The 13,368-nt window shown below is 38.8% G+C and overlaps 1 protein-coding gene across 1 annotated transcript in view; it reads left to right on the top strand.

Annotated features, from left to right (window-relative positions):
• The window catches only part of SUB1 (SUB1 homolog (S. cerevisiae)), a 22,195-nt gene that overhangs the window by 5,441 nt on the left and 3,386 nt on the right, over positions 1-13,368 (top strand). The window contains exons 3-4 of the mRNA XM_010853836.1: positions 834-956; positions 11,876-11,984. Of these exons, the coding sequence (XP_010852138.1) occupies positions 834-956; positions 11,876-11,984 (232 nt within the window). The remainder of the gene's footprint in view (positions 1-833; positions 957-11,875; positions 11,985-13,368) is intronic.

Raw genomic sequence — 13,368 nt, 5'->3', positions numbered from 1 at the left:
TGCTGTCTAAAGTGATTTTTTTGTGATGAGGAAGTTTTGTGATGAGTTGTTGACCTCTGGTCTCCAGTACAAAATAGCTTTCTTAGCTTTCCCTACTCAAACTCCCTGAACCAATTTAAGTCCCTTTTGGTTTTCTCATCCTTTTTTTTTTTTTAAAGTATTTTATATATTTGGCTGCAGTGGGTCTTAGTTGTGGCACTTGGGATTTTCTGTCTTCCTGCGACATGCAGAATTTTTTCTTCTTCTTTTTTTTAGTTATGGCATGTGGGATGGATCTAGTTCCCTGACCAGGGATTGAACCCTGGCCCCCTGCAGTGGGATCACAGAGTCTTAACCACTAAACCATCAGGGAAGTCCCAGTCCCTTTTGGAATAGGCAGGCATAAATAATCATAAATTGGTTGTTGTCTTTCTAATTAGTATGTTTTTCTTTGTAAAAAATAACTAGTAGACTTGTGGTTTCCAAAAGTTTTAAGTGCATTTAAAAGCAACAGTAGCCCCCCTCAGTCTTTTTTTCCTCACAGAGAAATTTTATGTGGGATCCCAATCTATAATATAACTGTTGGTCCGGTGAATACCACTCTAATGCCTGAAGTATCTTGGTTTTCCAAGAAGCCCAAAAGTTTGAAAACATTGTACTAGATAACAGTGGTATGTTAGTTGCATAGTTCTGTTGTCAGGGAAAACTTAAAACTTGCCTGTGTATATATTTATGATTTTTTATTAAGGTAATCTTTTGATCCTCTAAGTCTTAAAAAGTAATGCAATCTTCTGAAGCTGAGATACATTTTGTTCTTATGCAAATTTTAACCATGTTTTTGTTTTTCTTTCAAGCTAAAGAGGAAAAAGCAAGTTGCTCCAGAAAAACCTGTAAAGAAGCAAAAAACTGGTGAAACTTCCAGAGCGCTGTCATCCTCCAAGCAGAGCAGCAGCAGCAGAGATGATAACATGTTTCAGGTAAAACTGGTATTTCCTTAATCCAGAAGAAGTGTTACCCAACTTGATCTGAAGAATATGAAAAGTACCTCATCTGATAATGCCTACTAATCTCTTCTGTATATTATTCTCTTGACTAAGGATAGTCCTTGAAATATAAGAAGAAGTTGGTAGAAATGAAAGCAATTTATATGATGCTAGATTTTTGTTACGATCTAGAGTTCTGTGGTTTTTCTGTATTTAAAACACAGGGAGTTTAAAAGTTAGAGGAATCAAAAAAATAAAGATTGAAAACTGCACATTTATAGAGCACATTGGAGGAGGTAGGTCTAGCATTGGGCTGTGCAGTGTGGATAGGACATTACTAGAGGGGAGACTGCAATATGACCTGCCTAATTTTGGCTTGGTAACAGAAAAGGTAAATGAGAAAATGAGCCTTCTGTTTATATATTGGGTGGGGTGGGGGGTTAGAAATAAGGTTGAGTAGTGAGGGAAATGCATTAGAGGGCTTTGATGAAATTACTGATACAGCTTTTTCCCTTGGGTTTCTTATCTTGTTTTAGGGAGACTTGTTATTGGCATCGTGGTACAAGAAGGATTTATGGGAGAGGCAGTGATGATAAATTGATGTGAGGTGATAAGGGCTTAGATGGTTTTCCTGGCAGATGGAATAGTGATGATTAAGAGAGCTAGTGAGGAAGAGTGGACTGGAAGAATGAAGCAATCAGTGAAGACTGGTTTCAAATTTGAGATAGTAGAGATGGTTTCACTGACAAATGGCAAAGGTGGTTAAGTTTGGCCTTTGGGACCTGACTATAAGTGTGGTAAAGTGTCTTTCCTTCACCACCTGGAGCATTTAGTTGGGAAATGTTCATGTGGGAAACATTAGTACGGTTGACTAAAGCCTTCCACTGAAGTAAGCATAAACCAGAGGGGGAAGAGGAGGGGACTGAGTACGTGTCTTGTGATAACTTAGGATGGAAGGAAAAAGAGGATATAGGTAAGAGAAGGTGAAGGAAAGTAAGAAGAGTGTGGTAATGGGAGCAAGAAAAAAGTAAGTGTTTTGTGGGAGCATAAAAAAGATAAGAAGACGTTAGTATTAGTTGAAGCCAGAAGGTTGGACAAGATGAGAATGCAAACATGTTTTTATTAGAAAGCGAGGCGCTTGTGTGTGTGTGCACTCTTTTGAAAAGTTAGTGATGTCCTTGAAAGACAGAGTACCAGGTTTAAGGTGAGAATGGGAAACTAGAAATTGGATGTTTTTATTCAGTTTTGCCTTGTTATATGTCTGGATTAAGAAATAAGACACATGATAACTGTACTTAACACTGTATTGAATATTTGAACTGTACTAAGTGGATTTTCACTCCAGTACTCTTGCCTGGAAAATCCCATGCACGGAGGAGCCTGGTGGGCTGCAGTCCACGGGGTCGCTAAGAGTCGGACACGACTGAGCATCTTCACTTTCACTTTTTACTTTCATGCATCGGAGAAGGAAATGGCAACCCACTCCAGCGTTCTTGCCTGCAGAATCCCAGGGACGGGGGAGCCTGGTGGGCTGCTGTCTATGGGGTTGCACAGAGTCAGACACGACTGAAGCGACTTAGCAGCAGCAGCAAGTGGATTTTCAGATGTACCAGTCATGCAAAAAATGGTAATGTGTTAGCCTGAATATACTAGTAGTTTTTTCACTCTGAGTGTCTGAATATTGAATCAAATTGTACATTTTAAATACATACATTTTAAAATTAAAAATTATGTAAAAAAATGACAAAGTGCAGATTATTTACTTATGGGCTTTAGTCTTCTGACTTTTGTATATTTTAGAGGTACTAGGAGTAGACTAATTTGATAGAGAACGTAAATTGCTGTTTGTAAGGAAGAATTATGAAAGGGCCCTCATTTATTTGAGTAGATAATATGATTAAAACTATGATAAGGGCTAAGAAGTTAAAAGTGCAGATGATTATGAGTGAGAAAATGCTCAGAATCTTTCCTGAGGAAGTGACATTTGAAGCTTACGACATAAAGGAGCAGCCAGCTGTGCCAAGTGTGGGGGAGAGGAAAGCATTTTCAAAGTAGAGGGCATTGTGCAGATGCCTTGAAGTGGGAAGGAGCTTGGATTGTGCAGGAAGGTTGGCTGAGAGTGTAGGTAGGAGGTCTAGTTGGTAAAGAAGGTGAAGGGTCAGCTCTTGCAGGGCTTTCCTACTGGGAGGCTGTTTTTAGGAGTTGAACTTTCTCCTAAGTGCACTGGAAAGCTATTTTAAGGGGCAGAATGAAATGTAAAATCTGTAAGAGAGTATCACTTCCTTTCATAGCCTTTCCTCCTGTGTGGAATGAAGGACTACTTTGGAATATTTCAACTTAATGTTTATACTAAAGATACAGACTTCTTTCAAGTATTTACTTGGCAACTATCTTGGGCTTTTCTCTGATCAGTTCTGTTAGCTATATGCCTACTTGTACTTGGATAATAATAGAGCCTCTGTAGCCTCTTAGTGGATTTTATCTTGTGTACCTTACCCTTGTTTGTACAGATAAAGTAGTACCCACGTTTAAAGATTTTATTCTATTAGAGCAGGCTGGGGAAACTAGTTCTTTTATTATGGGGAGGTTATCTCACCAAAAAAAAGTGAGTTCACTTCTTAAACCTTCATTTGAAAGGGCCTGGTGGCTCAGAGGTTAAAGCATCTGCCTGCAATGCAGGAAACCTGGGTTCGATCCCTGGGTCGGGAGGATCCCCTGGAGAAGGAAATGGCAACCCTCTCCAGTATTCTTGCCTGGAGAATCCCATGGATGGAGGAGCCTGGTAGGCTGCAGTCCATGGGGTCGCTAGAGTCGGACACGGCTGAGCGACTTCACTTTCACTTTTCACTTTCATGCATTGGAGAAGGAAATGGCAACCCACTCCAGTGTTCTTGCCTGGAGAATCCCAGGGACAGGGGTCGCAAAGAGTCGGACACGACTGAGCTACTTCACTTCACTTCAAGCCTGAAAGGCTATTTATAGACTCCTCATTCTTTTGAAAGTGCCTCTGGGAGGGACATAGGCCTTACTTTCAGAGTGACTTTTCAAGATCTAGTCTGTGAAGGTAGTCTGTGTAGGCATTCTAAGAATTGTTATTGTTCAGTTGCTAGGTCGAGTCTGATTCTTTGTGACCCCGTGGAATGCATCACACCAGGTTTCCCTGTCCTCTCATCTGTCTCCTGGAGCTTGTTCAGACTCAATGTCCATTGAGTTGATGCCATCTAACCATCTCATCCTCTGTTGTCCCCTTCTCCTCCTGCCCTCAAGTTTTCCCAGCATCAGGGTCCTTTCCAATGAGTTGACTCTTTCATCAGATGGCAAAGTATTAGAGCTTCAGCTTCAGTCCTTCCAGTGAATATTCAGGGTTGATTTCCTTTAGGATTGATTGATTGAAGAGATAATACATTTAATTTCATTGCCATTAGAGCTTTTTCCTTGAAGTGGTATGTTTGGTGGTTAATACTGACTTTTAATTTGAATCCAAAGCACGTTAGAGTGAGTACATTGGTTATGTAAAATGAGGACTTTATTAGTAATAATGGTTTGATAATTTTTTAGAAAGGTGCAGGATGGGGTTTTTAAAAGGAAAATCAGTTACTCTCGTATTTTGTAAATTCGTAATAAGTTTTATTTAATTTTAAAAATAGTACTGTATGTTTTCTATATTTTTCATTTACCAAGAAAATGCCTAGAAAATAGCTTCCAAAGTGGAACTTTGTTAGAGATTGCTAGAATCTTCAAGGATCTGGGTTATCAGGTACACTTTACCAAAGACAAATCTAAAATCTAAATTAAAATTGTTTGGAGTAGCCATCAGATCAGATCAGATCAGATCAGATCAGTTGCTCAGTTGTGTCCGACTCTTTGCGACCCATGAATCGCAGCACGCCAGGCCTCCCTGTCCATCACCAACTCCCGGAGTTCACTCAGACTCACGTCCATCGAGTCAGTGATGCCATCCAGCCATCTCATCCTCTGTCATCCCCTTCTCCTCTTGCCCCAATCCCTCCCAGCATCAGTCTTTTCCAATGAGTCAACTCTTTGCATGAGGTGGCCAAAGTACTGGAGTTTCAGCTTTAGCATCATTCCTTCCAAAGAAAGGAATGATCTCCTTTAGAATGGACTAGTTGGATCTCCTTGCAGTCCAAGGGACTCTCAAGAGTCTTCTCCGACACCACAGTTTAAAAGCATCAATTCTTCGGTGCTCAGCCTTCTTCACAGTCCAACTCTCACATCCATACATGACCACAGGAAAAACCATAGCCTTGACTAGACGAACCTTTGTTGGCAAAGTAATGTCTCTGCTTTTGAATATGCTGTCTAGGTTGGTCATAACTTTCCTTCCAAGGAGTAAGCGTCTTTTAATTTCATGGCTGCAGTCACCATTTGCAATGATTTTGGAGCCCAGAATAATAAAGTCTGACAATGTTTCCACTGTTTCCCCATCTATTTCCCATGAAGTGATGAGACCAGATGCCATGATCTTCGTTTTCTGAATGTTGAGCTTTAAGCCAACTTTTTCACTCTCCACTTTCACCTTCATCCAGAGGCTTTTTAGTTCCTCTTCACTTTCTGCCATAAGGGTGGTGTCATCTGCATATCTGAGGTTATTGGTATTTCTCCCTGCAATCTTGATTCCAGCTTGGGTTTCTTCCAGTCCAGCGTTTCTCATGATGTACTCTGCATATAAGTTAAATAAGCAGGGTGACAATATACAGCCTTGACAAACTCCTTTTCCTATTTGGAACCCGTCGGTTGTTCAATGTCCAGTTCTAACTGTTGCTTCCTGACCTGCATACATATTTCTCAAGAGGCAGATCAGGTGGTCTGGTATTCCCATCTCTTGAAGAATTTTCCACAGTTTATTGTGATCCACACAGTCAAAGGCTTTGGCATAGTCAATAAAGCAGAAATAGATGTTTTTCTGGAACTCCCTTGATTTTTTCATGATCCAGCAGATGTTGGCAATTTGATCTCTGGTTCCTCTGCCTTTTCTAAAACCAGCTTGAACATCAGGAAGTTCACGGTTCACATATTGCTGAAGCCTGGCCTGGAGAATTTTAAGCATTAGCCATAAGACAAGATTACAAAAAAAATACTAAATACTCATTTTTTGAGAATAGGTCACTAATTAGAAATAGGTCACTAATAGAATAGGTCTGCTCATTAGAAAACTAGTAGAATTAGTTTTCTCTGTGTGTAGTGTGAGGTAGTTGTTGAGACTCATTTTTCACCCCTGTACAGATAATCTAGTTGTTCTATTACCGTTTGTTGAAAAGACTGTTCTTTTCCTGTTGACTCACCTTGGATATTTATAAAGAAAATCAGTAAATATATAAAATACCTATTTCTAAACTCTGTTGTATTCCATTGATCTATATGCCTGTCTTCAGTACCACACTGTCTTAATTACTGTACTTTTATGGTGAATTTTGCAGTCAGGTAGTGTAAATCCTTTAACATTGTTCTTGTTTTTCACCTTCAGAATTATTATTAGCAAACAATAATAGCAAAATTATTATTTTTGCTATTCTGTGTATTTTGTATTTACATACACATTTTATAATCAGTTTGTCAGTTTTTATCAAAAAGTCTACTGGGATTTTGATTAGAATTGGGGAAGCTGAAGAACAGTTTGGAAAAAATCTACAACTTGATCATATTGGTATCTTTCTCCATTAATTTAGATCTTTTTGAATTTCTGTTTTGTAATTTTTCTGGTATATCTTCTGTCAAATTTATTCCAAAGCATTTTGTGTGTTTTGATTCTATCTCACATGTATTGTTTCCTAACATTTTCTAGTCATTCGTTGCTAAAAATATATGTATTACATAATATATGTAAATGATAACATTCTATATTTTATAAATGTTAAGTATATATTTTTTAATGATGTGTTAGAATTTTCTCTGTTGATGATTTTGTTTGCTTTTATATCATCCATTTCTTTTTCTTACTTTATTGCTATTATTTCCAGAACAGTATTGAAAAGAAATGGTAAGAGCAGACACCTTTGTTTATTCCTGATGTCAGGGGCAAGGTGTTCTCTCTTTTCCTGTAATGTCTATCACTTAAGCTCTGGAATGAATGTGTGCACTGTGGATTTGCTGCTTTGGACTGGGAGAATGAAAAGTTACAGAATAAACACAGTGCAGATTTCTGTAGGGTCCATCTTTATTTGGAGATTTGTGTTAAAGTAGACGCTGGATTTATTAAGGGAGAGTATACAAAATGCACAGTAAGTTTTGGTTACAGTAAGTTTCAGATTTTGGTGGAGCAGTGTCATTCTGTGTCATCAGGCTTTCTTTTCCTTTTCACCCGCACAGTTCTTTGGTGCTGGTGTTCTCTGAAGCATTTTTGCCAAATTTTAGTATCAGTTTATTAATCTATACTTTTTCCCTACTTTAAATAATTTATTTATTACAATCACGAGTTATTTGAAAAATGTTTAGGGACTTCAAATTGTAAAATCATAAAGGTTTAAATATGTGATGGTCAGCCATGTTTGGGAGGAAGAAAATACTTCTTTAAGTTCATCTTTGGGCTTCCCTGGTGGCTCAGAAGTTAAAGCATCTGCCTCCAATGCGGGAGACCTGGGATTCCTGGGTCGGGAAGATCCCCTGGAGAAGGAAATGGCAACCCACTCCAGTATTCTTGCCTGGAGAATCCCATGGACCGAGAAGCCTGGTAGGCTACGTCCATGGGGTCACAAAGAGTCGGACAGGACTGAGCGACTTCACTTTCACTTTCACTTTGGCAAACAAAAAACGGTTATGCACATCATTGAAATTGTGGATGAGGAAGCTTATGAGAAGTTTCCAGGGATCGAGGTAGAAGTTAGCGTAGCTAGCCAACAGTGTGTAGTGTGAACTGTATTGTACCATGCTGTTTACATAAAATAACGGAGTATTATTATTATTAATTTAAGACTGTAAAATGCCACTCATATACTTACATTGTCTCTTTTTAAAAGTAGATTGCTTTTGGTCTTGATCTTTAACTTTTTTTCCTAGTGAGATTTTAAAGTTGTAACCGTTTTCTACATCAGATTTCTCAGTAATACAAGGAAGATTTGCAGAAAAGGTGGTGTTATTCTCCTTTGTTTTTCTTTCTTTTTTGGTTCTTATTCCAAAGACCTATATAAAGGCTTCAGAACTATCTTACTGGCATTTCAAGTCCTTTTCAGTATTCGCTCCATCTATTCAGCCTATCCTTGAATCTCATCAGTATTGTATTTTCTCCTTTCCTTTGTCTATTTCATCACTTTTTCCCTAATTAATGGCTTGTAGTTTTTCAAGGTCAGATTCCACCACTTGCAGTCTCTTCTACTGTTCAAGCCCACACTGAATGCAGAGTTGACTTACCCAATCAGTATTAATTTTGGAGGTTTTTAGTGTATTTTAATTATATCTATTCATCTGTCACATGGGTTTACCACAAAACCAGAATGAAATGATGTTCACTTCAGTGCTATAGGTGCCTAAGATGACTTTACATTTAAGTCAATTCGTTGAAGTCAATATTATAAATCACTATTGAGAGTTTCACTGTGATAATTATTTTGGTCTTATTTCATTCATCCATTAAAACAGTTTGTTGGGAACCCAATATGACAGGCAGTAGGGATACAAAGAAGACTAAAAAATAAGCCATTAATACTGACAATAAGATCACTGGTAACTTTAGAAAGGGAAGACAGAACATGTTTGGAAATGGTAGATATGAAACCAATGGAAAGGGAAAGAATGTACAATACAGTGCAGATTTGAACTGCCTGGGTCCAGTTATACATGGATAGTTTTCAATACTAAATACTTCATGGTTTGTGGTTGGTTTAATCCTCAGATATGGAGGGCCTGACTATAATTCATGCTTGGATTAACCCCCCTGCGTTGTTTCAAGAGTCAACTATATATGCAAGAAATGGGATACAAAAGGTATAGAACTTATGAATTCATGATGATGTGGGTAAGAGATTTAAGGCATTTAACCATACTCAATGGACTGTATTTTCTCCACAAAGCATGAGACATACCCTGAAAGTAGGGGTCACACCAACAGGACAAGAAACTTATTTGAGAATGAAAAACTAAAGCAAAATGAATAAGATCTGAGATAAGAAAAAGCAGCTTGAGAGGATCATAGGCAAGATGAAAGCCGTAAGTGTGTACTTGTGTTAGCACAATCCCAATAAAAGGGATTAATAATGAAGGGAGCCAGGTTTGTAAGGAAAGGAACTTTTTGATGTGTCTTAGGCACAAAATCATTGCTAGTATTTTATTTAAGTTAGTAAGATTGAAGAGTAGGTTTAAAATGGGTAAGAGGTAGGTAGAGATAGTAGAAGTTTTGATTAGAAAGTGTAATTTCTTAGCTTAAGTGCTAGACAGTACATTACAGCAGCATAAGATACGTTTGAAGGTGCTTGTAGACGCTGTGGAGTAAAAGCTTTTCCTTCCCTGTGCCATTTGTAGTTAAGCAGCAATAGAAGATTTTTGAAAAATAGTTTTCTATGAAAAGTTCTAAGTTCTCAGTTTGAGACTGTAAGCAGAGTGTATTAAAATGTCATTTGAAATGAATGTCTAAAAGAAAAAGCTCTCTTGTTCCCATTGACTGGAACTCTGGATTCTTACATTTAGAATGGTTGCTAAACCAGTGTAGCTGGCTGAGTCTGTGGATTCCTATGGTTGTAGTTTGTACTAGATTTTGCTTTCTCATGATTTTTATTGTAAAAAAAATACTTAACATAAACCTTAACCATCTTCCCCATTTTTAAGCATACAGTAATGTTAAATATTTTCACATTTGTTGTGAAACAGATTTCCAGAGCTTTTCATCTTGTAAAACTATTACATAACAACTCCCCCTTTCTCCCTATCCCTGCTGCTAAGTCGCTTCAGTTGTGTCCGACTCTGTGCGACCCCATAGACGGCAGCCCACCAGGCTCCCCTGTCTATGGGATTCTCCAGGCAAGAACACTGGAGTGGGTTGCTGCCGGGGTCCTGCCCCGGTGGATTCAGGGAATTGGAAGGGGAGACGGCATCGGCGAAACAATAGCTTAATTGAGTATTAATTAGAAATATAAAGTGTGGTTAAATAGGGATAGCTCAGTGAGAAAATTCAGTGGAGAAAAGAGGCTGAATAACTTGGTTTATGTGGAAAACCAATAAAACTTCAAGACAAGAAGTTTGCACCACCCACGTAGGCCACAGGCGTCTTCCCGTTCTCCCGAGGGAGAGGAGACACTAAGGCCTCCCAGGTCAGACCTTAGTTGACGCCCAGGCAAAATTAGTAGGCTTGGCGGGCCTCCGCGCTCCAGATGGAAATTCAGCCAGAAGGTGAAAGAAAGAATTACATGGGGAGACCAAGCTTCAGTGAGCAAGGCCCATAGCTTTATTTTCAACAGGGGCTTTTATACCATAAGTTGCACATAGAGGATAATAGGGGGTGTGAAATCATGCAACGTCATCAGTCTTTGATCCTTATCGAAACCAGGGTTTCTTTTCTGCAAACTTATCGTGTACAAATGGTTTAGGTGATTTACATCATCTTCTGGCCAGAAGGCCTGTTAACATTTTATGACTCTGACAAAGGTTTGTCAACCATAAGACTTATTTTCTCTAAGAGTAATTATTTTAAAGTTTGGCGCTGTCCTCCAAAGGTGTTAGATAAAGTTGCATTCCTATAGGGCAGAGGTGCAGTGGGTTTACAACAAAGGAAAGAATTTATTACCTTAAGGGTCTAAAGTTGCTAACACCAGGGCCACCTACTTATTTTTTCTACATACCAACTATATTAATTAATACACATTCAAGGATACAAAACGGGATGTGGAAACTGGGCAGCAAGCACTGGCTCATCGATGAAATCTTCTACTAGTTTTATTCTGACAGCTTCTAACTCTCTGAGAGGCTCTAAGCTATTTGAATATCTTAAGCTTCCCTTGCCTCTCATGGTTGGGAGACTGTAAACAATCCTATGCATAGCTGTAGGAGTCCGGGTAAACTTGTCAGGCAAGTTAGAGAGTCATCTGAGGGGTTTGGATTTAAACACTCCTATTATGCCCAGGAACGTTATTAACTGGAGCTGTAAGTTAACTCTTTTTCAGAGACAGCGAGATGGTGGTGGGGGACAGCCCCCCGTAAAGTCAGAGGTGAGAGCACAAAGCAGTAAAGTAGGCAGACTCTGGTTTTGGGGGTAGATGCTCGAGAATATCCAGGGGGGACTCCTGAGGCTCTATCCTGCCTTTGTGTATGCCGAGCCTCCTTCCTCATGACCTTTGCCATGGGCGGAGTTCCTCATGCTGGCTCCCTGCCGGTTGCCATTTCCTTCTCCAATGCATGAAAGTGAAAAGTGAAAGTGAAGTCCCTCAGTCTTGTCCGACTCTCAGCGACCCCATGGACTGCCGCCTACCAGGCTCCTCCCTTCATGGGATTTTCCAGACAAGAGTACTGGAGTGGGTTGCCATTGCCTTCTCCCCTCCCAATCCCTAGCCCCTGGTAACCACCATTCTACTTTCTATATGACCTGACTGCTCCAGGTAGCTCATATTAAGTGGAATCATCCAGTATGAAGCTTTTTGTGATGGGCTTATTTCACTTAGCATAAGATCTCAAGGTTCATGCATGTTATACCATGTGGCAGTATTTCCTTCTCTTTTGAAGCCAAGTAACTTGATTAATGTATGTCCCACATTTAATGTAAAAATGATTGGAAATGTGAGATGTACTTTGTTTCATCTTCTTAGAAAGATTTCTTTTTGAACAGTGATAGCTCCTTTGATGTAGTGTTGATATTGAGAACTGTAATTATTTTTGTGATTAAAAGTAGAGTGAGTGTGCAGCAAGTGAGAATATAAATATGGATATCATTGTTGAACAGCTGTTATATGTTTTTTTTTTTTTTTCTATTGTAGATTGGGAAAATGAGGTATGTTAGTGTTCGGGACTTCAAAGGGAAAGTCTTAATTGATATCAGAGAATATTGGATGGATGCTGAAGGTGAAATGAAACCAGGAAGAAAAGGTAAGGTTTAATTTCCTAAATTTGGTCCTAATATTGGAATTATGTAAGCTTGAAATTGTTTGGACTTTATTTGAAGTTGAAATAATGTTGGCAGTGAATAGGTTGGCACTGAAAGATTCTCAAGTTGATTCTCTTTGTCTTCTATAGCCTTTTTGGACGTGACATTTAACTTACTTTATGAGATGTCTTAAATATAGCTGTTGAAATACCTCCTCCTCCCCCAGTAATACCCCTAATATCACTTCAGTTGGTTGCCACTTTACTGTTAATTTGAATGTATCTTTAAGAAGATTATCTCAGTTCCTAACTAGAGTGGGAACATTGGGAAAGTTTAGCATTAGGAATGGAAAATCCTGATTTACAGTGTTGACTTCTGATTCATCTCCAAAGGATATTCTAGGGTGATATCCTTTAACTACTTTGTCCTCCATTTGTGCTTCATCCAGTCCCAAGCATGACATCATCACAAAAGCACACTTTCTTTCACGAAATAGCAAGAGAACATTTGTGTACCAATAGAAATCCTTATATTTGGCTAGTTAGCTGCTTTAGGTTGATCCTTAGCTAATGAAAAATGCCTCCTTATTTTTTTCTATTTTGCCTGCATGCCATTTTGAAAAGCACCATGTTTGCCTCATTGAATTTTGACTTTATTAAACTTAAAACCTTAGTGTTTTCACACCCTTTTCTTCTTCAGGCCACTTTTGGATTGATCATTCAAGTTGCCCCAATGTAGCCAATGGCAAATTTCTTGTTAGTGTAAACATTTACTAAAGTGATTGATTAATCCTTCCTCAGTGTCGTCCCAACACATTCTCCTCCCTCTTCTTAATTCCACAGCCTCCTAGCAGTTTTCTGAGAAATTTATTAATTCTTCCACTTCTAGTTTCTCTCTTTATATGTGTCAAGGAATAGAGCACTAGAAGTTTAAAGTACAAAGTACTTTCTGTTCATACTTTTTATCTTAAATAGGAACAACATGTCATAAGCTAATTTTTAAAATGTTTGTCAGGTGATACGCTGAGATTTTATTCACATTGGCGAATTTTTCACAACAGCTATTTGCGTTATAAGCATCTTTTTACAGGTGAGGAAACTGAGGTTTAATGGAGTTAGTGACAGTGAGGCTGGTATTTGAACCTTGGCAGCATGACTCCAGAGTGCACTCTTAACCTAGTATGCGTGGTCTAAGAAGTTGTGTTTGGCCCATGTCTCAGGGACTTTTCCAGAGTGAAATGAGTGCTTCTGGAAGAAAGCACAAAGTCATTCACGCTGAATTCCTGTGGAAATTTTGAGCAAATGTTGGAAACAGCTGGTTGTAGAAATGGGGTGTCACAAACCAATATAATCTTGGCCATGTATGGCTAGCTTACAAACTAGCCAA

This window comes from Bison bison, unplaced genomic scaffold (genome assembly GCF_000754665.1).
Source record: "Bison bison bison isolate TAMUID 2011002044 unplaced genomic scaffold, Bison_UMD1.0 scf7180017864331, whole genome shotgun sequence".
Lineage (NCBI taxonomy): Eukaryota > Metazoa > Chordata > Mammalia > Artiodactyla > Bovidae > Bison > Bison bison.
Note: the sequence above shows the minus strand (reverse complement) of the source record. Positions and strands in the feature narration are given on the sequence as shown.